Below are 25,925 nucleotides of genomic sequence, written 5' to 3' on the forward strand. Positions count from 1 at the left end.
GGCCCTGATATTGCAGGTATTACTGAGACAAAGATACTCAAATCCATCTTACACTTACTTCATCTGTGAATTGCTCCCTGTTTAAAACAAAAAGAAAACAAACATCAGACTACTCTGTTCAATAAAAGAATGAAATGCTAGTCATTTAATTGATACTACTTGAGAGAATAGGGACAAAGTCTTTCTGGTTTATTGCTCCATGTAGTCTGGGACTGTTCACTGATAGATGAATACTCTAGGTATTGCTTGTCTACTAGTTCACACTGTAGCTAGTTCCTCCTGTGCCTCTTAAAGAGAAGTGCAAGTTGTTACCTGAGCATCACAGCCAAAAGATGGCAGAATAGATGAAAGGATTCATACTAGAAGTAGAAATGGTTTTAGAATGAGAAGGGACAGTGAGTAGCATCTTAGTATAGTAGACTTTTATTCTTGTGCTTAGAGTTATCACTGTAGTAACAATATTTATTTTTTATTTATGCTAGCAATGCTGTTTTTGTAAGACTAAGGGGTAAGAAAGATCCTTTGTCTGGGAAAGTATGTTCTGTTTCACAGTAGTGTTTGTGGTGATGGTTTGTTGGGGTGGTAGGATGCAATATCCTTTTCAGAAATATTAATTTGGATGTCTTTGGGTATTACCATGCAGATTTGAGCTCATGGGATAACTCAGTCCTCCAGCCAAAGATACTTTGCCTCCTTGATGATTTTTTTTGGACCCTCTTGGTACCTTCAGTTAACTTCCAGTACAGTTAATCTATTCAGCTAAGGGAATAATAAAAGGAATAGCAACTAACTGGGATTTTTCTCAGAATAGTGTTGTGCCTAAAGGGTAAATTTCAATCTCTTGACTATTAGTGTAACTTCATATAATCTTGCTTGGTGCTTAAGTAACGAGTTACCACAAGAAGAGTAGAGACTGGAAAAGATGAATGCCACTGCAAGGGGAAAGGCTTTAAAAAAGAATTGCTGGTCAATACACATATTAAAAATAAGTTGTTCTAAGTCATAGATTTTTTTTTTACCCTTTTTAACTGTGGAAAACATCACTAAATTTTAATGCAACTTTATATTCATGTCCATTCCTTCTGAAACCTGCTTAGTAGTGGTAGTTCACTGGAGCAAATTAATAAAAAAGGTATGTAGAAAATAAGGCTCTTTTTGGACTAGTTGTGAAGATAACTCTTGACTGTTACTCCTGAAACAAAGCCATACAGACAGCTGACTGCATTACTGTTAAACCTTTCATATCTCTTTTCCCATTTCCACTGGGATATGCTCTCTGCCATAAGGTTGGAAGTTATTTTCCTTCCATAGTGCTTTTCCCAGCATAGAGATTTTCTGTGGCACACTGCTGATAGAACTGTTTTGAGAGCAGTGACGTTTGTTTATGGTCATCATAGCCATCTTCCTGCTTTAATACAGGAATATATAGAGTATAGATGTCTCCCTATTGCTCAAAGTATTTAAGACCTGTTTTTTCTTCGGCGTAGGTAGACAGCTGTTATGTCTATCCTGCCTTTTAACAGGATAAAAAAGGTGACAGATGTAATCTGTTATTTCACTGGACTTGTGAATGTTTGTCCTGTCAAGGAAAAACTTTATTGTTTTGGGAGTAAATTTTTGAATGATGTTTTCTCCTAATCTTTCTCTTAGTTGCAACAACACTTACTAACCAGAGCATGTGCTGTATATTTGAAAAGTAAAAACTTGTTGCTTGTATTCTACCACATAGGCTAGGACATAATACAGTTTTCTCTCTTCGCAGTTTAAAGGATTTGATCCCAACATACTGTGTGTAGCTACATTGCTTTTTGAGGGTGACAGAGAGAAGGTTCTTCAGCATGAAAAGCAAGTCTATGATATTGCCACCAAGTTTGGGTATGCTTTTCAAAGAACTTTTTCATATGAAGCTGGGGGATAACTGACTAGGAAAAAAATAGGATTACCATATCTTTTTATAGTGATTACTGTATGGATATGTTCTCAGTTTACAAGTTTGAAGTGGCAATAATCAATTAGCTACTGAATGTTCCCTTTGAGAAATATGGCTTGTGTTAATAGGTAACTTTACTGAAAAACTTTAGCTGTCTGCGTATTGCAGAAAAATAAGTATTTGACTAAATCTAGGCTTGATGTTACTAAAATGGAAACTAGTCCTTGTAATTGCTTATAGACGTGGAAGCTGCTTGTTTTGCAATATTAGACTCTATTTTAACTACAGAGAGGGAAGACAAAATCGTAAGGGTAATATTAAATGTTAGTAAAATTGATGTGAGCATATGAATAAAAGAAGCCTGTTTAAGAGGTGTTTGTGTTTAGTTAAAGGAACGCAGTGAATTTCTCTCCCACAGACTGTTTTCTATCCTTATAAAGGATAAAAGAAAGCATTTGGGTGGCAGGCTGAGTAATCATCAGGTAGTTTCTGTCCTTCTACTTTGATTAAGTGTGATTGATGAAAACCGTCATTGAAGTATTTGTCAAGAATATACTTCTTGTTTTTTAAGAAAGTTATTGCTAGTACAGTAGTCTCAACTATTCAAATATATATAAATATTGTTTTATCCATTTCAAGGCTATACTTTTTGAAATTTGTTCTTTCATTCTACCACTTAAAATAGTTTCTAAAGTGGGATTTCATGTGAGCAGCTTGCTAACATTCAGTGATAAGAATAACATTGCTCTTGATCTTAAAGAGCATTTTAGTTATTTTATAATAACTAATGCAAGAAAAGGCTTAAACTGTGAATCTTCTTGTATTTTGGAATTTCAAGATAGTGTATCGATAAGGGGGGAACTTGTCTGTTAAAAGATGGTGTTGTCTGTGCTGCTTAGTTAAGGCTTTTAGTGAAGTATTTAATAGTTTAACCTGGTATAAGATGCTAAACCATTTAATCATTAATGGTCTAAAATGCTTTAATTCTATCCTTCTTCAGGATGTCTAATTCCTCCCCCCCCTTGGTTTTATAGGATCTTCTAGGAAAACTCATTACAGATACATGACACTTTCTTGTTCTCAGAAACCAATAATTAAAACCAAAGACTTTCATAATGCTCCTAACTTGATAGACTAGCAAAAGCAAGGTTTCCTTTTTCTCCTTAGTGCTGTGTTTTTTTTATCCATTCACATCACTTATGCGCTTGGGATCTTAAGTCAGTAGTCTTGCTCTCATGACCTGTGAGCATACAAGTGCTCAAATCCAACAAGCTTAGAAATGTAGTTATACATATTCCTGCCAAAGAACATCAAGAATATACTCTGTCTAGTTCTGTTTCACCTACTCTTCTGTGGTGTTTGAAGACTTGTTTTAATATCAAGTCAAATGTTTTGTTAATTGTTCATCTCTTCAGATTATGGAATGAAAAGAGGAATGCAAAGAGTTGAGTACATCTGGTCTAAAGTAACTTCTCATTTCTAGTGAAGAAAATACCCTACTATTTGCAACTGTTGTGATGCAGATTAGACAGCTAAACTTGCATGTGTTTGGTAATCAAAGTATTTTTTAATTCTTTCTGGAAACTGGTGACTGCTTTGGAAAGTTGATTAAATTCTTGTTAATTGCAGTGGCTTGGCAGCAGGAGAAGATAATGGACAGAGAGGATATATGCTGACGTTTGTCATCGCTTACCTTCGGGTAGGTCACCTTTTGCCTGCCTGCTGAGACTTCTGTTAATATAACAAAATATAGAGATGTCTTTTTGAAGTTGCTTTTTCTGAAATCTAAATGTAGGTTGCCTTGGCTGATATCTCAAACTTCTCCCAGAGGTTGTATCTCTTCCATTTCTGACTAGTGTTTACTCATGGAACTTCATCTGCAAAACACCATAAAAACATTAATTTATTTAATAGTTTCTAATAAATGGTAGAGAAAATTAGATTGAAGAATCCACTAGCAGTTGCTAAATAAATGAGATCCGACTTACAAATCTACAGGTTGAATGTAATTGGAGGCTAGGAGAGTACTTGAAATACTCATGCGCTCACTCAGCTCTTACTCTTCTTTGGATATCTGCTTATGGCTGTGGTTCGAATTAGTATTCCAGGACAAATGGATCTTTAGCCTGAACTTCTGCAGCTGTTCTTATGGTTTTTAGCCTTACTGTTTGAGAGGTGTGTTGTTTTTTTTAAATAGAATGCACATCCTGAGTGCTAGATTGCACTTGGCTTTTACAGTCAGGGACAAATCACTGGATTTCCCTTTATTTCATCAGGCTATATGTCTTTATTCTACCTACGTAGGAATTACATTCCAAATGAATGTTTCTACTAGTTATTATATTGGTTAGCACAGTGGAGCTCTTGGCTTGATGCTGTAATATTACAAATATTTGATTAGTGTAGGCATACTGACAGTCTGACAAGTTGTCTCACTATAGCTGTGACATCAAAACGTTTGTCATCTGTGTGTTTGAAGAGCTACCTATTTCCATAATTATAAACTAATGTCACTGGGACAGATGGGTGTCTTTAGCTAGTTTGTATGAGAAAAACAGAAAGCCTACTTAGCAAAGTTGCTCAACTGTTAGCTCTGTAGAATACACTGGAATCTCAGATGTTGATGCTGAATGTTACTGATAATTTCCTTTACTTATTAGGACCTGGGCTTGGATTACTACGTAATAGGAGAATCATTTGAGACATCTGTTCCTTGGGATAGGTAAACTGATTATTCGTTGAATTGCTTAAAACTTGTACTTTATTTCATTCAAATTATTCCTAACTCACGCTTGCTCATGGGGAAACTTAATTTAATATATGCCTTATGTGTATTGGATGCTCCCTGATGTGCTTCAGTCTTGCACTATGTGTTCTTGCTAAAGTTGCTAGTAAATGATGTATCACGATTTTGTAAATGCAATGTAGGCAAGCATTCAGTAATATTTCTACTTAAGTTAGCTTACTGTGACAAATTCAGGACTTGAATTTGGTCACTTTAGGAAGCTGGACAGTGGTGACAGTAACTGTATTGTGTGTTAAGCAGCCACATGTGTGGGATAAGCAGTGCATTTCAAACAGAAAAGTTTGTAGTGAAGGTCAAAAACTTTTTTTTTCCTCAGTAATGCAGAGAAAGGAAAGAACTGAACAGACAGCTCTTTTCCAAGATAAATTTTTTTCCTAAGCTTATTTTATCTGTTAGCTATGGTTGAGAAACACTTGACCACAACAAAGTTTAATATATGGAATCATTTTGGATGCTTCTGTCCATTTGGTAAGCCAGAAACCTCTTGTACAGGATCTAAAGTGATTTGATCAAAGCTTTACGGTATTTAACGCATAGTGGAAAGTGTGCAAAGTGTGGTGAATTAAACTGGCAAGCTTGTATCTTTGCTATTGAATTCAGTGGCAGTGGTAAGTTCCAGCTTCTGCTCTGAAGATTGGCATAGTATCTTAAATGGGTGGCAGAAACTTGAGGACAATTTTAAAGTAAAATTTCTCTTTAGCTTTGTAGATCTTGAATTATGCGAACTGCTTAGTCACCAATTTGTTTTGCCTCTTCCTTATTTCAGGAGAGAATGACTTTTTATCGAAGAAACTAAGAAAATATTTGTAATTGTCCTCACCAGAGCAAATGCTTTCAAAAACTTTCTACTTTGACTCACAAGAACTATGTAATTTTCCATAAATCAGTTATGTTGTTCCTGACTGGTTGGAGATAGTTGAATAAAATATTTAGCTTTACTACTTATTCACTAAATGGATAAATTTCTCTCATGTATTACTTCTCTCAATCTCCAAAGCAGCTGTAACTCTGTGTAAAATGTATTAAAAATCTGAATTGTATAGTATAGCACTGCAGACCTTGGTGGGAGAACGTATAACTAAAGAAATGGTCATTTGAAAAACAATGATTTCTTTCAATTGTTCTAGCACTTTGGATGCACCTGGGTCTGCCCTGGAAGGAGGGGTGGTGGAAAAAAACCCCACAAACAAAACCAAAAGCAAAACAAGTATGGCTTATGACAAGGTTTAATAGCTCATTGCCATATTAGAGCTGTAACACCTCAAGCTGGCAAACTAGTACACAGCTGGAGTATCTCCAGTTTTGGCCTTGCAACATACCAAAGGTATGGTATTAAGCAGAGTATACAAGGCCTTAGAGTTCTCAGGCTTTCTTTCTACTGTGAGCTGTATTTGTCAACTACTTTGCCAAAAATTTGAGGCTCTCTTGCTGAGAAAATAAAGACATGCAGAAGTGGGTAACCTCCATTTTCTGTTGAATGCTTTTGACTCCTAGTCCTTATGGAAAAGAGCTTTCATTACATACTGTGCTTCAGAGTACACTTGCTATTCAGAAGCACAGAAAAAGCAATGCTAGTGAAGTCTTGGTGATGACTATTTTATTCTTAGAATAAAATCTAAGCTACTTGAAACTGGTCCTAGAAGGCAGTCTTCTGTTTTGTTAGATTATACTTTTAAAAAAAGATAATTGAAGCTGAAGTTGTGTTTTCTAGGAAGTTGTATAAAATCATATACTAAGATTTTTATATTTTAATGTATTTTCTGTTACAGGGTTTTGGACCTTTGTAGGAATGTAAAGGAAAGGATAGTAAGAGAATGCAAAGAAAAGGGTGTTCAGTTTGCTCCTCTTTCTACCTGCAGGTAAGCCATGCAACAACTTAAATATGTAATGTAATGACTTATTTAAGAGCTTCAACTCTTGGTCATAGCATTGAGTCAGTTGTGAAGTATGAGCAAAAAAGATACAAAACATTAAAGAAAACTAAAAAAAGGTGCTACCCTTTTAAATAAGTAACCTTATGAATTGTGTAATGTCACGTAGTGGGTGGCTTAATACCATAAAGTTTTGTTTGTAATGCAGTTCTCTTCAACAGGGTGACACAGACTTACGATGCAGGTGCATGTGTCTACTTCTACTTTGCCTTTAACTACAGAGGAATTAGTGATCCTATTCATGTCTATGAACAAATTGAGGTAATGTATATAAGAACAATAGTTAAGGGGGAGAAGCTGATGTCCTGTAATAATATGTAGTGAACCCATTGGCCAAACTGAATTTTGCAGGAAGGATCTCAAAAGTCTGTTTGTAAAGCTTTGATCACTAGCAGTTAGGGAAGGAGGTGCACACTAATAGTGCACCAAGTAGAAGAAAGATTGCACGGTAACTTTTCTAGACATCAGTAAATGAACATATGACTAAGGTACAGGGAAGCTTGAACTGGCATTTGTTCTTGGACGGCAAAACCCAAATCCATGGGAAACAAGAGTTTCCTTAGTTCCATTATTTACAAAGCTACTTCTTTCACTTAATATTCAATTTGTCTTTAAAATATATGGTAAAACTATCAAGACTGTTCTTTATTAATAGTGCTGCGTGTAGAGAATAATGAATGTGAGGGTCTCATGCTATTTCAGAGAATTAACTGCTGTGATTATTTCTGTTTAGGGCTAGATAAGTGCTGGTCTAAGTCTGCTGTGTTAGACCAGTTATAAGCTACTTCAACATTTACCAAAAAAACCTCCAGAATAACTCTCTGCTTTAACACTTTCGCTGGTGAAATGCTACACTTGTCTAGTTAGGGGAAACCAATATCCTTTTTGCCTTGAAGATGTAATACTTAAACATAAAAGGACAAACTGCTTTTCATTGTACCTTTTGGTTCATATGCTAAAGTGTCTGCACCAGAAAATTGTTAATAGGAGTGTGGAGAAGTAGTCTACAACTAGGATATCACTCTTCTCATGCTTATTCTTTATAAATTTCTTGTGAACTTGGCAAGCAGATGTAAAGTTTTACTTACAAGTTCTGAGGCTTCTGTGCTGTTGAATCTAGGGCATTGGAGAATGTAATACTTGCGTGCTTGTTTAATGAAACTTTATTAATACTTAGATATTAGTGTTTATTGGAATTAGTTAGCATTGTGATCACCTGGATGCATGTGTTCCATTGCAGGTGACTAAATTTAAACCTAACAAAGTGAGTTTGCCAACCAAGTATATGCATTCTGTGGCAGACTGAAAAAATCTCTAACTGCATAGGTGTGGTTATGTACATTTTTCCTAAAGAAGTAAGCCTTGTTGAAAAAAAAAAAAATTCAGTGCTTGTGCTTAGGGAAGCTTTCTTTGTTACAACCTTTGAAGCTCTCTATTCGTAATCAGAGCTGGATGAGAAAGAAGATTCTAGAGCTTGAAAGTGTTTGAATATTTCTTAACATAAAAATCTATATTTTTGTTTTCTGCCATAAACTTCACCCATGAAAGTTATCAGTTGTGAAGTACCTCACTTCCTTGACTGGAATCTTGGAGATCTGGGTCTGAATAAGGATCTTGAATCACTTTGAAGAGCCTGTTTTCAAACTTCTTACTTGCAATTTCCTTTTCAGAAGGCACTTAACCATCTTCCAGATGAGCATCCCAGCCACTAGACTATTTTAGTTTTGGCGAGGGGAAGCGATCCAGAATATTCCATTCTGGAATAATAGATTCAGGACATGGTTTAGGGGACATGGTGGTGCTGGATTAATGGTTGGACTTGATGATCTTGAAGGTCCTTTCCAACCTAGTGATTCTGTGATTTGTTGTAACAGATGCCATTTTAAATCTCCTGGTTTTGATAATGTTTGTTTGGAAAACTGTCACTTATATTTATCTGCAGACTTGAAGGAAAATGTTTACCTGTATTGTGTACCCTAATTACTTATGAAACTTTTCATACACCTATGTAAAGGAGTAGGATGCTTGGCTTTAGTGAAATGCTTGCCATCTTGTGTGTTTGCTGTTGATTTATTCAACATATACCTTATCTTTCCAATTTAGAGGGCTGCTAGAGAAGAAATACTTGCCAATGGAGGAAGTCTGTCACATCACCATGGAGGTAATGTTCTCAGTCTAATATTAATGTGTCTGATACTGCTAAATATTTGTGAGTACATAAAATAGTTTGTAGTAGAACTCCGAAAGATATTTCACAGGCATTAATTGAAATTACTGGGGGTTGGAATCTCCTGGCATTCTTTCCAGAAACTTCTCACCTGTTTGTCAGATTTTCAGGGGAAGTGTCCCTAGGCCTGGTTTGCTTGATGTCAAGTCAGTCACACAATGTGCTGTAATTATGAGCACTAGCTTCAGACCTTTGATAGGAAGTCTGCAGGCTGTCTGAGAACCTGAAAATGTAATTGATCGGTTTGTCCTAAAGTTCTACTGAACTTTGTGCAGAGATATATTCAGTTAGAAAGACCTCAAATGAGAGTTCCCACAGTTTTAAGACAGTCTAGTGTCCCTTGTGGCTAGATGAATGCTGTTAGCCCTAATACCAGAGCACTTAGTGAAAGTATTTGCATAAAAGAGCTGGTGACTGTGAACTGGGCTGTGTTGCGATCTACCATTTGTTGCATAATTGATGTTATGTAAATATTTATATTAATGGCTTCTGATTATTTGGTTTCCTCCTGGAGTTTGGGAATTACTTTCCCTGAGTTACTAGCCTCTTTGCAAGCTATTTTGTGCTTTAATATTAAGAACCAATGTCATGTCTAAGTGATACTTCACATACCCGGTGCTTTACATATGCTTTTCCCAAATATTCATATAGCCTAATTTGATTGCATGTGTTCTACATAATGCTGTTAGGAAGACTTGTTGTGAAGTCAGTTTGTAGCTACCTGCTTTAAACTGGTTAACTTAACACATTTCTTCTCTCAGCTGTCTTGGGGCATTACCTGGCCACAGAAATCAGAGCAAACAAGTGGTGATCTAATGGTTGGAAACTAGATAAAAACTGTGTAATTCTAAGAAAGCTCTATGTGGGGAAAACAAAAGGGTAGAAACTGTACTTTAAAACATGGTGACTTCCTGGACTTGAAACTTGTAGCTACGGCTGTTCTCAGGCATCTAGCTTTGAGAGAAACTGAAAAGGACTCTGTGTTAGCAATATCAGGATATTGAAAGGTGTGTAGGTGATAACATGAGTGAAAACAGTTTCAGTATTTTTTGTTTAATATGCTCTTACTGTCTTCTGATTAAATCTTTAATATGGTGGTATAGTGGACCAGTCAATTCCTGCACATGGGATGTAAGATTACCCCCTTGATGTACTATTGTGCTCTCCCCTGCTGTGGCAGCTGTATTTTACTGTGAATAACATTTCATCCATTAACTCGCATGCAGCTGGAGCTTGTCACATACTTGGATGTATTTATCCTCACCATATGAAACCTTGCTTACAGCATATGTTGCACAAGAAAAAAAAAATGTGTAGCACTTTCAAATCCTTGCACACTTGAACTCTGACTCCACAAATATGGAAAACTTGGTTTCTGTTACACTTTTTATGCTCCTGTTGTATGTGTGACTGCCTCTTATACTGATAAATATTTTCTGCTTTGAATGTTTTTTTTTTGTCTGGCAGTTCATTGTGTATGATATTTAAGATCCATTTTTTTCCAGTGCTTAGTAGATGTGCTGCAGAGAATTAGCCTAACCGTATCAGTTTTACTTACTGACCTTCAGGCCTTGTCACTCTTACCACTGCTGACTAGTCTGTTGTGTGGGATAAACAAAAATACTGGTGCAATTCCTTTTAGTATTTGTCTTGTAATTGTGATTAATAACAGTTGTTTTCCCTATCTGGAAACAGACAGGCTGGTTTGTCTGCCTACAATCACACCGTGATAAATGGAGCTATTTTAACTCTGGTTTTGTGTATCAAAGAAAACAGATGTAGTCTGAGACTTGAGGCTATAGGAAATACAAAGCCTGCTTAAGTCAATCTTCATATACTCCTTGAGTGAAGAAGTGGTCATATATGATCATTCGAGATGTGTAAAGCTCTAAATTACTTTACAGCTGGGGGAAGGACTAACTGCCAGGTATACACATGGCTACAATCTATAGCGGGAACTGAAAGCATGATACTTCTAATTTTATGAAGAGTAACTCCAGAATGATTTTACTTTGGATTCTACTTCAATCTCAGTATCTCTTCTCTCTTCCCCTTCCTCCAGGCTAATGAAAAATATTGTAGTTTTTAGGCAAGACTCACTAAAGGTAGCAATACTGTGAGAAGACCCCCCCCAATGACTTTTGAGACTTAAAACTTGTAAGAAGCGTAACTTCTATTAATGTAAATCTTTATTAATTAAAGATTACACCTTGCAATATATAAGAACAACAACATTCCAACAAAGAAATTGCAGAAGTGTATCAATACCAGCCTTGTACAGCAAGCATCTCATGAACACAAGAAGCTGTAGCAAAGCCAGACATACACACCTGTGTAATGAATTTATCCTCTCAATGCAACAGTTACTTGTATTTTGTGGTAGAATATCTGGATTTTTTGTTTTATAGATCTGGATGTCATTAGTGATACTGCAACTTAAATGACTTTGTCCTTTTAATCAAATTGTCTTTTGTTTCTGAAGTCTCTCTTGACTTTCAAATATTTAGATCTAATTGGTAAGTGTCAGGAATGGTTCTCGTACTTTAACGTTAGTTATAACACTTGATAATGTTTCTAGATTATGTAATGAACAAAATTTACATTTAGGAAGAATCTGAGGCATATGTATTGCTAGAAGAATACACCCAAAATACATAGCTGATCAAATAGGCACTTATTAGGCAGCCATTCTGGGAATGGGAATTCAGCCATTCTCCAGTGCATCAGAAATTGATCCTTATAGAGGAGGTTATCAGATTTTTTTTATGAACCTGGCAGTCTTGTCTAAATGTAGTAGGTCTATTTCTCACTAAATTTGTTGTGAACAAACTGTTGAAAAGGTTTGTTAGTGGTTTTAAAGTAGTTTTTAGTGTGGGACTTTGAAGTGGTTTCTTACGCTTTCTCTATCCCTTTTAACTAATGCTATGACATGATTTGTGACTTAGTAAAAGTTTTTGAAAGGTATTTGGGAATTAGATAATCCTAATTGTAGCATTCGTTGTCCTCATTTCCTACATGAGATTTTACAGTCTTGATAATAGTTTTGACCTTGTTTTGACTATGTCCTGCACTTAGAAAAGGATAGCGCACATCTTGGAACACAGCTTTGATCCTTCTGCTTTCCTGGCTGGGAGCATCTTTAGATTTGAGAGTAACGTAAGTAAGGATTGCTAGAGCCAGCGTTAGCTTCTAGAAACTTAGCATTTAAGAAGCAGCATTAGGAATGCAAATTTCAGGTAGATACAAGTTTAAGTTTAGGTAAATGATTCTTCTGACCATTTAGGACAAGCCCTAAAACCACCCATATGATGTGTCACACCTGGCATTCTTGAATTCCTGTTTAATAAAATCAGGCTTTTTTTTGTATACATGAAATAACATGTACTGAGGAAGTATCAGTAGGTACGACTGCTGTATAAATACAACTATAACCCCTTTGGCGTACAGCATCAGAAGGGAACTGGCTGGATTTGGCCTGATCCCTTCTGTATTACCAAGCTAAGCACCCATGCGTAAAAAATTAATGGTAGATTGTTTCCCTTGCATGGAATGTTCTAACTAAAACTGGTTACTTAAGGAAACAATTATCAGCTTGTGGGTTTGAGGAAAACACCTCCATTTAGTCACATAAGGTAATAGAACTAATTTTCTTCCACTTTCTAGACAGATTGACTAGAATAAAGGCTAATGCAGCCCAGACTCCACAAGTTTAGTTACAGTATCAATTTCCTGGCAGTTTATGTAGGAAAAATGAAAAAACAAAAAAACCCAAAAACCAACCAAACAAAAAAACACCCCCCAACCAAACCGAAAAAAAGCCACAAACCAACCAAACATAAAACCCTAAAAAAACTCCATACAAACCCAAAAAGACCCCACACCTTATTTGCATTCAATTGCATGTTTGACATTGCAGTTCATTGCAAACCTTTGGCATCATTAAGAGGCTGTAGCTTAAACTATACACTACAGTAATTAACTCAGAAACTACAAAATCCGGAATTATAAAATACCTTTTATATGGGGAGTTGAACACAATCTTTTCTCCCCTACACAGGAGAAGTATTTTCTTACCTTTACCTTAAGCACTGGAGACTGATCATACTTTCATCTTAAAACTAGACATTGCTCTGCTAATTACAATGAGTTTATACTGTCATTTGTCAGACATGGAGTAACCTTATGTGATATAATAATGCAGTTGTATTTTCCTCCTTGGTCTGTTGAAAGTCTTAATAGAATGGGCATTTTCAGTGCCTTTCCACCACATAAATGCAAAGGACTTTCTGATTCATCAACACAGATCTTGAAAGTACCCAAGTTGTTTAGATATCAAGTGAAAATGTGCAAGATGTTGCAGTGATGTTGTGTTAATTATGCAGGAGACTTCAGGTATGCTGGTCTAATATACTCCAGCACTACCACAGTACTAGATTAATGCACTGACCTTTCTCAGTATTAAAGAACTCTCTCTGGAAGAGTAACAACCAATTAAGCAATTACAAGAGCAGAGAGATGCTTTCCATAGAGGCAACCAGCTTCAGTAAGAGCATGCAACAACTGGAAGAGCCCCATCCTTCTTATGACCTGTTACTGCTTCTCCTTTTGTAGAGCTGCTCTGCAATAACTGCCTCTTCAAGTTGAAAGGGCTGGAGCAGAGGAAGTCTAGGGCCCCATGCAGTGCCACTAGAGCCTATTCCACTGGGACCACACACTGCTAGAAATCTGTTCTGCATGGGTGTAAAGTCATTCCTGGGATCCAGCAGCTACACTGAAACTTTACTTAGAAGATTGTTCGTGTGTTTCCCAAGTACTTCATATTCCAAAAGTGAGAAAACCTATTGCTGCCTGCTGTTTGCTAGCTCCATCCTAAGCAGCCAGATTTTTTTTGCAGCTATCCAGATGCATTTTCAAAGATGAGCAAGTGTAACCTTTGTAAGCCAGGAGACCTGTACTCCTATTTAATCTTCTCTATGGCCAGCAGGTACATGCTGTCCATCTAAAGCACTTCTCTTTGAAAAACTGTGCACATGGGAAACGGTTGTCACTTTTGGCAATTAATATAGTGTCAGTACATGTTTGCTTGGTTGGTTTTTTCAAAGGGTGGACTCCACAGGAGCAGCGTAGAGTATGGTTGCACCTCACCAAAGTGTATCTTATTCTGCAACAGATTAAAAGGGCACTGGAAGCATGAACAACTTTTCTAATGAAACCAGCTATGGGCTGGACCAGCATGTATCAGAACTGGGAAAAAGTTACTTAGCTCAATAGTCCATGTATAAAAGAATAATATAATGGTGATAAAACCTGAAAATACTGCAAAAATAAAAGTGGTGTTGGACTGTCTTTGAGAGTTGCTACTGAACAAGCTTCTTGGTTTTTCTGGCCTGAAGTACTTTGTGTGAAATGGACTGTCAGTTGTGCTAGAGTGTTTATGGTCTCTGTAATAGGCTGGGCTTCAGATTGAAGTCTTCAGGCTTCCTAGCAGTGAATATTTTAAGACATTAGACTGCTCAGCCCACCTCAGGAACAGGGCACTTGCCACTTATAAAACTTTAAAAATAATTCTGTTGCACTTCATCTTGGATAATTAAGATGCAAGATTAGGTGTCTTCAGAGGAGGATGATGCAAGAAGGAATGGCTGTATTTGTTTCCAGTTAGGGCAACAAGGAATGTGTGTGTAATGGTGTGTATAGCTGTTGATACTATATAGGTGTATAGAGAGTTGAGAAGTAGTGATTTGTTAAGCTACTAAAAATTAATTGTACAATGTTAGGCTGATTTGAGAGCCCTATTAATAATGTTATGCTGTAGCATATAGAATCAGGTGAATTTCATCTCACTTTTCTCAGTTAAAACTTATACTGGGCTGAGAGCCCATAAGTGGTAGATGCTTGGGTAAGACCTGGTTCTGTGCATTGTCTCAAATGTCAGTTCTATATAAATGGCATCGTCTAGGCCTAAAACTAAAAGGTCTATTTTCTGTAGGCTAGAAATGGAAAGGAGGTTTTCTCTAGTCCATGGTAAGATCAGGCTTAACTGTGACCTCTTATTGTTGGGGAAGTTAAGGCTTCCTTGAGCCCAAAGCTGTTCTTTGGCTAGCCTGAGAGTGGAGTTAAGCAACTTTGCCACTTGTAATGATTTTTATGTTCATGGTAACATCTTTTACTGTTATGGCATTTTCTTCCTCCTCCTTTTCCCTTCTCATCCCTGAAGCTAATTGGATCATCCTGTGGAGGAGGACCAGAATACTTATAGGATGGTGCTAACCTGAACTGAAACAGATATAAACATTGCTTTTCTAAGTGGTGCTCTTATCTGCACAGGGCCTTTCCTTCACTTGGTTTATTTTGCATTTAATCAGATGGACCATCTTAGAATTCTAAGAGCAAGATTGCTTCAATGCTTTTTACTTCTAATATGAATACTTCAGCAGCTAAAAAATCCATATATATCTTAGACATGAACAGTAGGAGCAGGGGCTCAACCTACTGTTGTCAAGGGGTTAAAATCTTTTCATTGAACATGTTTGTGAAGGACTGCTCGTAACTATAGTACAGCTTTTTCTTTCCAGTTCACTAATCAAATGTATGTTAGATTTATTATTGCAAAAGTATAAACCATAGAAAATTTGACAAGATAGATGTGTAAATTATCACTTTGACAGAACTAATGATGCACTCCAAGCACCTTCTGTTTTCCAGCACTTGGTGAGCGACTTCATTAAATATGCAACGACTGTTTGGTGCTGCTCAGACACTAGTTCAGTTCCTTGTGGAATTGCATTATTACTGGAGGTGTAAAAGAGGCAGGCATGCTAGCTGTTGGGCATCCTGCTGTGATTCTAATGTGCTCCATCTTGTTGGAGCAGTTGTTTGCAGTCTTTTCAGGACAATTACATCCATAACCACAGGACACATTCACTGAAACTACATTACAGATAACATTTGAGAATGATAATGACTGTTCTTCAGCTGCTTGTGTAAGAGCCGGTGTGAGTGACTTGAGGTGATGGTCAAGCCACATCATGATTCTTTTTTTTTTTTGTAGAAGTAGTTGACTTTTACCTGGGGATACTTTAATACTACATCAACTTGCTCAGACAGTCAAATGGTAGTAATGGTATATTTACAGATGGGGATTTTTTCTTGAGCTGGGCTGCAAAATACAACCACAGTTCCTACCACATGACAAATTCTCTTGTCCTTCAGTTATGATTTTGCTCTTGACGTGCATGCTGCTAATAGTTGTTTTCTAGCAAACTGCAAATTTCATTCTTTCTCACATTATTTGCTTTTTCAGTTGGCATTGTGACTAATTCATATTCCTTAAGGTATAAACAAATATACTCTGTTCTCCAGAGGTGTCCCTGTAATTTATTATTGTGATGACAGTTTGATAGTTACCCTGAGAACAGGGCACAAAAGATGGCTTGAATTTAGCTTCAGATACTCTTAACGCATCCGTCTCTCAAACCTTTACCATATCGCATCATACTGACAAATGGACTGTGTTTCAGGCCGACAAGTTAAATGCTATAGTGTGTTTAATGAAAAAATGTCCTTTATTGTGAATGATCTATTAAATCATAGTTGACCTGGTTAATTAGTATCTGAACACTCAGCCATTTAACAGGACTGTTGTAAGACTAGTGAAATGAGTTCTTAAATGACTGGTTTTTCAGCTTTGCTTTGTATTTGGTATATGTTCTGAATATCCATTTTTTACATGGCAAACAAAGCTATTGTGTAATCGTATGAGCAATTACCAGCCTGTGCAAAAGTTTCTGAACGAAATAAGGTATTTTGTTGATTTAAAACTAGGTGTTAAGCCTTCTCCTTGGAAAATAATTTTTTGCTTTTTAAACCAGTACTGTTTTAAGTTTGATTATTGAGTTATGTTTTCACTTTAAAGCAATTAAGAGGTCTAGGGTTCTGCTTTTAGTAATCTCCTCTTCAGTTTCCTACAAAATGAGTTTGGCTTTTTAAAACTTACTACAAATTCCCTATTTTAATAGAACATGTCATTTCAGCCTGAGCTTCATCTAAATTTCATAGTTTCTGAAGAAAGTAGACAGTGTGGAACACAGTCTTCCTCTGGGAGTATGCTGAGCTTAATGAGCTTGATAGTCTGGTGGGCTCAATAAATCAAATAAAGCAAAACATTTCTCATTTTTGAATAAAAGCATTTATCACACAGTGTTTATTCATTCATGGTCACAAGATTGATTGGCTCCTAGAATCCTGCCATATATTGAAACACTTTGTTTTTGTTTTTCCAGTAGGCAAATTGCGGAAACGATGGATGAAGGAGAGCATCTCTGATGTTGGCCTGGGAATGCTGAGATCTGTTAAAGAATATGTGGACCCCAATAACATCTTTGGAAACAAAAATCTTTTATAAAGCCCTGCACAACATGATGTACTAAAACTTCTTCAAAATTACTGTTGAAATTCCTCCACTTTCATTGTATTGATATCCCAGTAATCAAATATGACATAGACTAAACTTTAAAAACTAGTAACTTACATTGATTTTTTTTTTGCCACTCCTTTCCCCCTCCCCCCAATAAAGTGTACACATCACTGTTAATGTTTATGGATTTTTACTTACAATGCTCTTACACTTTGTGCCCAGTGGGTTGTTTATTACCAACCAGGAAATGCAAATTTGGTTTTCCCAGTTTGGTTAGGCAGCACAGCTGACAGTATTTTCAATGCTGGATACTGCCAGATGTTTCTTACTAAAGCATCCCCTGCAAGGAGAACAAAGACTGACAACAGTGTTTTCTACAGACGCAGCTGCTCAACCCAGCCTCTTGCTAAAGGAAAGCTGCCAGGAGACAGATGAGAGAACACCAAGGAGTACTCCACTGTGCTGAAGGATTAAGTATGTAACAGACTTGTAACCAGCCAATACTCAAAGTACAAATGTAGGCTTTGATTGAAAGAGACAATGTAAGTCAAACTACTTTTAAAACTCTGTAGTCTCCCACTGTAGTACTGTTGGAAAATCTTACATGATTGAGCTGTCCTGAGTTGTATTTGCATTGCTGGGATAATCTTAAATTAATCGTAGGTCAGTCACTAAGTTTTGTATAATGAACATTTCTCACTGTATGTTGAAAACAGGTTTGTAACAAAACTTTGCCTTCATCTGTACTTCAGTCCTAGTGTGTATGGGTTTTGCTCCTGTTTTGTTTGTTTTGCAGAGATGCAAAATCTTTTTCAGTAAAAAAATGTTTTGGCTATTCAAATGAAACTGCCCAGCACTGTCTTTTGAAACAGTAACACTTAAGTGGACACCATACTGTCATCCTGAAAGTGAGATTTCCCATTTTAGTTTTGTACAGTTTCCTATGGCCTTTATGAATCATCTATTTACTTGACTAGTAACCACAATTTTAATTGTCCATTTAACTTTAAGAAAATGAAGTATTTTCTTGACCAGTATCGTATGAGAGTAGGCATTTTTGCATTGAAACTTGAACCTTAACCAGTAAAACAAACTAGAAGTATCTGTCAATACTCATGATCCATTTTTAAGGTGGGTTCTTTTCTGAGAGCAAATTATCCAATTTTTTATAATTAATATATATGATTGCATAGGATAAAAATACAGACTATCCTTTCAGCTGCTTCACAGCTCTGTAGTGTCAGTTTGGACACCTTTTGTATTGGTAGTGCCCTTAATGATGAGAAGAAGATAAAATTAATTTTTGTTTTTAACTATTTTAGAATACTGTCTAATTAGCTCTCAGTCTTGGCAATATACCAAAAAGTCTAAAATGCTTGAAAAATACTGCATAGCAGACAACGTTGAACTTGTTTAAGGATTAATTTAAATTCTGTAATTAAAATGATCAAAAAAAGTGAAAACTCAAAACATCACTTTAAAATGCATGCTGTCAAGGTATTTAAGGAAAACTTATGATCTGTAGATCATAAAATAGAATGTTAACGTGGTATTTGTGATGCAGCTAGATTTATTTCAAATGGTCTTTGTTTCACAACACTTCAACATAAAAATCTACCCTTTTTTTTTGTATTTTCATTTTTTGGTCCTCAGAGTACATATTTCAGCAGCAACCAACCCAATAGGCTTAGTCTGCTTTAGGAAAGCTACTCTTTGCACTGTGGTTAAGCGTTCTTTAAGTACACCATGGTGTCTCAGCAAAGTGAATCTGTACATGTTTATGCAGAGGGGCTTCCTCATCTCACATGCTGCATGATGGTGACTACATGGCCACAGCTGACATCTTGCTGATCACATGTATTGTTCTGAAATAGAGAGCCTTTTAGGAGTTGGTAAATATGAAGGGTGTTTATGTGCCTCAATGGAAGTATGTGTCATAACTATGAAGATTTAATTTTGAAGGAATGTGAAGCCTTTTTGCAGAATGACAGCACAGAGCTAAAACAAGTAGTCATAGCTCAGTAATAGTGCTCTCAGGATTTTGACTTAAAGTACTACACAACTCTGCAACATTCTTCCCAGTCCTTAATTTTCTGACTATGGTATCCCCATCCCTTTTTGTATTGAAATTACACAGGCAAAAGCTCCTTATACTCACTATTTCTAACCTTTAAATAGCCACTATCTTCTGAAGCGCTTTAAAATGCAGTAAAGATTTTTACTGCATGTCAGTTGTCCTATGGGAAGGTGAAATAACAGGCTAGAAGGGTCCCAAAGCAATGTGATGGGAGAGTTCTGAAGAAAAGATTAACTACACATGTAATGGATATTTTTTCTAATGGCCACCCTATTGCTGTCTTCCTAAATATTTTTCTATCTTATGAACTGGTCAGAGCTTAGTGAAAGTGGTGTTGAAATGCATGTATTACTGACTGTCTTTAATTTCACATTTAAACTACTAATGAAAATAGAGGAAAGTGTAATGCAAGTTCAGGAGACCTAGATACACACAGACCATTACCCATTTAAAAGAAATCTTCCCTTCTGTAATACTAAAGTATTCCACCACTCCTCCTCCTTCTTTCTAAAGACTTCCCATAGCTGCAGCCTGTTTAGAAATAGAGTTTGATCCATGCAGATCAGAAGTGTGTCTTGTCATAACACATTACTTTTTCATTTGCTTGACTATTTTGGCCATGTGTAAGTTATAAGCTGTTTTAATTAAGCTTATCATGGCTTCCAATTACACAGCTTCTGCTCCCTTTGAAGGAGGAAAGGTGCAGAGTGAGTATGGCTTGACTGCAAAATGTGTTTACATTAAAGAGACTTTTATAAAAAAGTTTTGAGGGGAAAAGAGGAAAATCAGTTAGAAATCGGTCCAGGGTCTAAATCTTAGTCAAAAAAACCGCGTGACTCTTCTTGACTTGACTTACAGTATATGGGTTGAGTTAGAGGTGTCAACTTTGCCTTACAGCTGTGAACAGAGACCAGGCCAGTTCTTCTGTAGCAAAGTTAATTAACTGAAACAAATTTCAAAGGCAGGGATATATTAGCACTGAAATCCAGAAAACACAAATTGCTTCTCAATCTTGGAAATGTATGTTTATCAAGGTTGTAACTTAACTTTCTGCAAATAAAGCCAAACAGTGTTTGTCATTTTAGTGTGAGATTAACTGTAAAACTTCAGTTGTAATGTTAAGAGATCATAGAACCTTATATTATTAATAAAAAGAAAATGGGCCTAAACAATTACGTGGTTTTGTGCTGAAACTAAACAAATATATTCTACTAACCTGTCATCTTCAGTTCATTTTAATTTGGTGGTGAACTCTTACCTAAGGAAAAACTATTGGCAAGGCTTTGGCACTTGCAGAGAGAAATGAGATTGAATTTGTAAATGCATGCTAATAGAGGCTCTGCTTTTGTGTCCCATGTAAAGCAAAATAGGAAAAAGAGAGTATCAACAAAGAAAGGACAAAACAACACCTGAATGCTAGTCTGCTCAGGTCAGAAATTTCACCTTCTTGGTATTCCCTGTTTGGGCAGCAAGGGGACCATGTTCAGCTGCTCTTGGAAAGTCCTTTCAATAGAATACAGGACCATACCTTGTCTTACTTGGTTTCCCTGTATTTCAAAGACCTGTTGTATTAAGCTATTGCAACAGGTATATAGTTTCCTGCTGTTGCACGTGTGTCTCATTTAAAACCTCCTTGTTGCAGGTCCTGGAATCTGCTTGAAAGTTCTATGTGCAAGAATGCACCCCATGTGAGCACAAGAGGTATTTCTAAGTTATCTGCATTCTTGCTATAAAGCCTTTATGCCCTTTAAGCTAAAATGGCTGAAATTTCGTCTCGCTTGAAAGAGCTGTTGAATTGCCTTATGTTGATGCAGTTTCTTCAAGTATTATTCAAAAACTGCAAAAGTCATAGTATGCAGGGAACAGGAGAAATAATGACATGGTTTAGTTTGTAGAACTATAACCATTTTTCAGTATTATCCAAAGTTTTTTGTGTGCTTGTTCACGAGAAGAAGAAAACTACCTGACAGTCAAGCATTTTGTTTCCCTTCTATTAACAGCATAAAAATGCAGTATTTTTACTTAGATCTAGATAGCATCAATTTGAAGGAGATCTTAGATGATGATATACTTGTCTCAGGATGACAACCAGATCCCATCAGTGTTCCCTTTGTTTAAAGTGAGTAAGTTTTTATAAAAAGTTGGACCTGAAATGCAGCTGTGTAAATACTGTAGCCTCACTGTTGAGGGTTTTGTAGTCCCAACGCTGACTCTGAAGTCCACATTACCTTTAACATAAATTGGTGTCTTTCTCTATGCTCTTTATGCAGACTGGAATTGGCAGGTGGTTGCTTTGTTCATGTTCAGATTTAAGGTCTGCTGTGGTGCTCAAGAGCAGATATGGTCAAAGATATTTTTCAAAAATGTTTGCCATAATGTCTTTGAAAAATATTAGTGCTGTCATTTTGAAATTATAAATTCAGTTTCAAAGATATGTGGGATATAGTACTTTATATCTTAGTGTTACTTGCAATATTTACCAATACAAGTTGCAATAATGGGTACCTCTATGGAAATGCTGTGAAATATTTCGTTTGTTATTTGTTGTTTTTTTCATTTTGGAAAAAGCATTGGACTTTTTGTGGGAAACTTTTATGAATATTTCATTTTGATTCAGAATAAAGCTAAATTTGTTTCAATTGACTGTTCAGAAACTCCAATATAACATTCCTATTTAAGAAGCATTCAGCCTATTTCTACCTTCACAGTAGTATGCAGTAGTCCCCAAGTATGAGGATGTTACAGCTTTTAACTGAATTTATTTGTTTTAGTGCTATAAAGTATCATAGTAGCCTTCTAAAGGGTAAAATGGAAGTGTTCATCACAGCAATAAAGTTGTAGGTATGCAAAGAGATGATGGATGAAGTCCTGTGGTGTGACTGTAATCATGTGAACTTTATGCCAATGCTTCTAGGACTTCAGATCAAATTAAGAAATAAGTGAAAAATGTTTTTGCTTAAAAACCACATTTTAAAATGAAGCTATATTTTCTACTGATGAAGAATGTCAAATGATTGTCACAACTTTGCCACTCAATACCACATGGCTTGTGGTATTGAGTGTGGCTGACCTCCCAAGATGCTTCTACAAAGCGAAACATAAAGTGGATGGTCTCAAGACAGGGCCTTGATAAAGCTACTCCCATTTCAGGCTGTTTGAAGGGCTTGGCTCTAGTCCCATGGGTAACACGGACACTCTGAGCATATGGCTATCTGGCATTTCTGTTGCACCAGTCAGTGCTAGTAGCTCAGCAATGTAAAATTCAAAGCAGTTTGAAGACGATGAACGGCACTGATGTTACGTACTCAAATGTTAAGTTCAGCAAATACTGAAAACATAAAAGGGCAATTTGATAAGCTCAATTATTCATAAATTGGTTATCGATAGTGGCATTGATAAATGCAATCTTGACTAGACTGAGGATGTGGGAGTAATGAGAAGGTACAAACACAGCCGCTGACCTTTCTCCCTTGCAGCCCGTGGCAGCAGCCAGCAGTATTTCCTGTCTCGCTCTGTTCCTGCTGCTGTGGAGCAGGAAATCCTGGCTGCCCAGAGGCGAGGGTTAAAAGCCCTTCTGAAATGTGAAGTGACACACATGCTCACCTAGCAAATACATAGCAGCTGGGTAAATACATGTAGAGATGAGGCAATAAAAGCTGGTCATTAAGGAAAGTAAATCTGGCTAATGTTAGGAAAGCAAATGTAAGGAAGATGTGGGTGAGCTGAACGCTGCATGAAAATCTCAGGTTTAGAATGGCGCTTGCTGGTAAGACTTAGGTATGATACTGACCACACTGGACTTAGAGCATAGTCCCAGGTATATCTGAAGTTTGTTCCTTGACGTGCTTAGGACAGAATTCTGGGTTTAGCCTAATTTGCTAGAAAAACAGAGTAAATGCATCTCTCTGCTGCTTAGTTTGCTTCTCATTTTTTCTCCCTTTGTTCCCACAAAGCTTTTGAGTTTTGTGGATGGCTTCAGCCAAACTCAAATAAGATAGAAGTCTCAATGCATTAAGTTCTTGCAGGTTTTTGTGGAAAATACCAACCCTAATTTGGGCTGGCAAGAAAGATAAAAGCTGAAACATCAGCTCGACCCTTGTTAATATCAGAGGATCCATGGGGTAAAAAACCAAATGTTAGTGTACATCCACTTCAGATGGTCAGTGTGCTCTTCCTTGCAGTTCTTCTTGGGGCCTTAAAGTACTTTAAGTGGGTCAGCTGCAAGGCAAACAGGCCTTTTTAAGTACTCCTGCTTCTGGTAGTACAGGGCAACACTGTTCTTCTAGTCAGGTTTCTTTTTACTTAAGATTTTCTTAATAAATGAAGGTTTTTTCTTTGTTCATGCTTGTAATGTTATGCTTAAGTTCTTAGTTGTGCTTAGCTTTACAGTTTAGCTTATTCTAGCACAGGAACACGAGGAACAGAAGCTGCTGGCTTCCTTGAGACAGTATTGGAGCTCAGTTTATATCTTCATAACTGCCTCAAGTAGACTGTAGTTGGTAGCCTTCTCCTTAAGAGTTGAGATCCCTTTAAAGCATAACATTAAAAATAGCCTGCAGGGAACAAGAACAAGGTTGTTGGAAAGAGGTTGGGGAGAGAGAAGGGGAAAGAGAAAAGTTGGAAGACGGCAGCAATAAGCTGGGGCTGTATGTGAGTTAACAAAGTCCTGGCTGTTCTCCTGATGAAGAGCTGCTCTGGCTTTACAAGTGTGGAGTCCTTCCATGTTGTTAGCCCGTGAGTGGTTGAGGAAGCAGCGTTTACTGTTTTAGATGGAGGAGATGAGTGACTGCTGCCCAAGGGGCTGTGGAGAAAGACTTTAACTCCTGTGGAGTGCGAAGGTTAGCAACCTGGAACAGCAGAGGCTGTCTGTCTGCAAAGCTTCAGCAGGCAGCACAGCCCATCAGCACATTTAATAAAAACTTCTTTGTACAGCTTCACCTGTCTGTTGTATGAATTATTGCTAATGAAATAGTGACCAGGAAGCAAAGAGAATTGCTAACGGGGAAACCAGAGCGAGGGCAGTGCAAGCCAGTGTCTTGTGTGTATAGCTAAATTACACTGAAATGAACATCTGGCAGCAACAGCCAGGCAGAAGGGACCTGGTTGCTATAGAGAAACGATAAATTTAGGACGGTAACAAATCTGCTGCCTTGGTTACAATTCAGTATATTTTTAAGGCCGATGAGAGGAAATCACTGTCTCTTCAGTTGTAGAGCCGTGTGCTGCTCTGCAGACATGAATAAAACATGACTTTATTTCCTGTTCTTTTCAGTAGCTCATGTAAGACTCCCCTACGTCTCTGGGCTTAAGTTAGTCAGTGTTCAGGTGTTTACAGCTGAGCATTTGTGGGCTGGCCTGTTCAGCCATGCTACAATGCTTTGGGTCCCTCCACCCAACCTCTTTCACAGCATGGTTTGCATTACTAAAACCAGAATTACCCTTGTTGCTATTGCAGAAAGGATAGGCTGATTATTATCCACTCCTTCGAAAAAACGGTAGAAGAGCAAAAGTGTTGCTTTAGTTTTCTTTTGTTTGTTTTAAATCCACATGCCGATATGCTACAGCTGCAGAGCAGACAGCAAAGTTAAAACAGCTGTGAGTGGTCGGGAAGGGAACCCTGTGATGAATGATGCATTTGTAACGCGTTGCCCAACTGCAGAGGCACTACAGCAATCAGGGGGACCTTCAGCAGCCAAAGCACAAGTACTTACCGCTGAAGTGAAATGCTAATTCCCTTAACAGGGAGCTGAGCAGGTTGTATAAACATAGGGACTGGTGTCTAGGAGTAAACCTGCTTGCATCCATTAGCCTCTGCGTGCAGAGGCGTGTGTTGGGTGCCGACGCTTACCGTCTTGAACCGTAACTGTGATGCTACACCGCTACCGCGAGTCTGAGCAACGGGATTTTCTCATCGCTGCAAATAAGCTCTTCAGAAACAAAATGGTGGTGTGCGCTGACTTTCGGGGAAGCGGTCTGGGGAGTCACATGCCAAGACAGCAGAGGTTTGCTGATCTCCAGCCAGGCTGGGCTGCGTGGGTGTTCAACAGGCGGAGAGCTCAGCTGCCTCACAAGGCCTGTTTTCATTCTCTGCATTTGCGGACGCCTGCCATTTTATTCCAGATAGACTTTTCTTACTCTGGCTGTGTATATTCTGGTCCTGAGAGAGGCAGCGTTGTCCTTCATGTGGTTTCCAGCCCTGCCCCGGCAAATCTCGCCTGCCTTCGCCTCATCACGCGCGCCCCACGTGTCGTAGCAGCCACGGAGGGAAAGCTCTTGCCTCTGGGGAGGGAATATTTAAGCAAAGGAGAAAAAGTCAGAAACTGCTATCTGAGGGCTGCCCTTTTGAAAGACGATGGTGGGCCCTTTCCCCACTGCACACGACTCAACCTATTTCTCCCCCCTCCCCAATGATAATAATAGGTCTCAGCTGTATTTTTGTGCCAGGTGAGGAGGAGCTTGGTGCACCTGGTGGGAGGCGGGGGTCGGCCCTCACCTGGCCCCCTTCTCCCCCAGCCACGGCAGGCCTGCTTGGGGTGGG

General features: G+C 37.7%; 1 protein-coding gene across 1 annotated transcript in view; it reads left to right on the forward strand.

Annotated features, from left to right (window-relative positions):
• AGPS (alkylglycerone phosphate synthase) overlaps positions 1 to 17,752 on the forward strand; it is a 49,943-nt gene extending 32,191 nt beyond the window's left edge. Inside the window, exons 14-20 of the mRNA XM_010289053.1 lie at positions 1,763 to 1,875; positions 3,560 to 3,629; positions 4,591 to 4,652; positions 6,506 to 6,595; positions 6,829 to 6,928; positions 8,771 to 8,828; positions 17,177 to 17,752. Of these exons, the coding sequence (XP_010287355.1) occupies positions 1,763 to 1,875; positions 3,560 to 3,629; positions 4,591 to 4,652; positions 6,506 to 6,595; positions 6,829 to 6,928; positions 8,771 to 8,828; positions 17,177 to 17,298 (615 nt within the window). The 3' untranslated portion in view covers positions 17,299 to 17,752. The remainder of the gene's footprint in view (positions 1 to 1,762; positions 1,876 to 3,559; positions 3,630 to 4,590; positions 4,653 to 6,505; positions 6,596 to 6,828; positions 6,929 to 8,770; positions 8,829 to 17,176) is intronic.
• The last annotated feature ends 8,173 nt before the right edge of the window (positions 17,753 to 25,925 follow it).

This window comes from Phaethon lepturus, unplaced genomic scaffold (assembly GCF_000687285.1).
Source record: "Phaethon lepturus isolate BGI_N335 unplaced genomic scaffold, ASM68728v1 scaffold16766, whole genome shotgun sequence".
NCBI lineage: Eukaryota > Metazoa > Chordata > Aves > Phaethontiformes > Phaethontidae > Phaethon > Phaethon lepturus.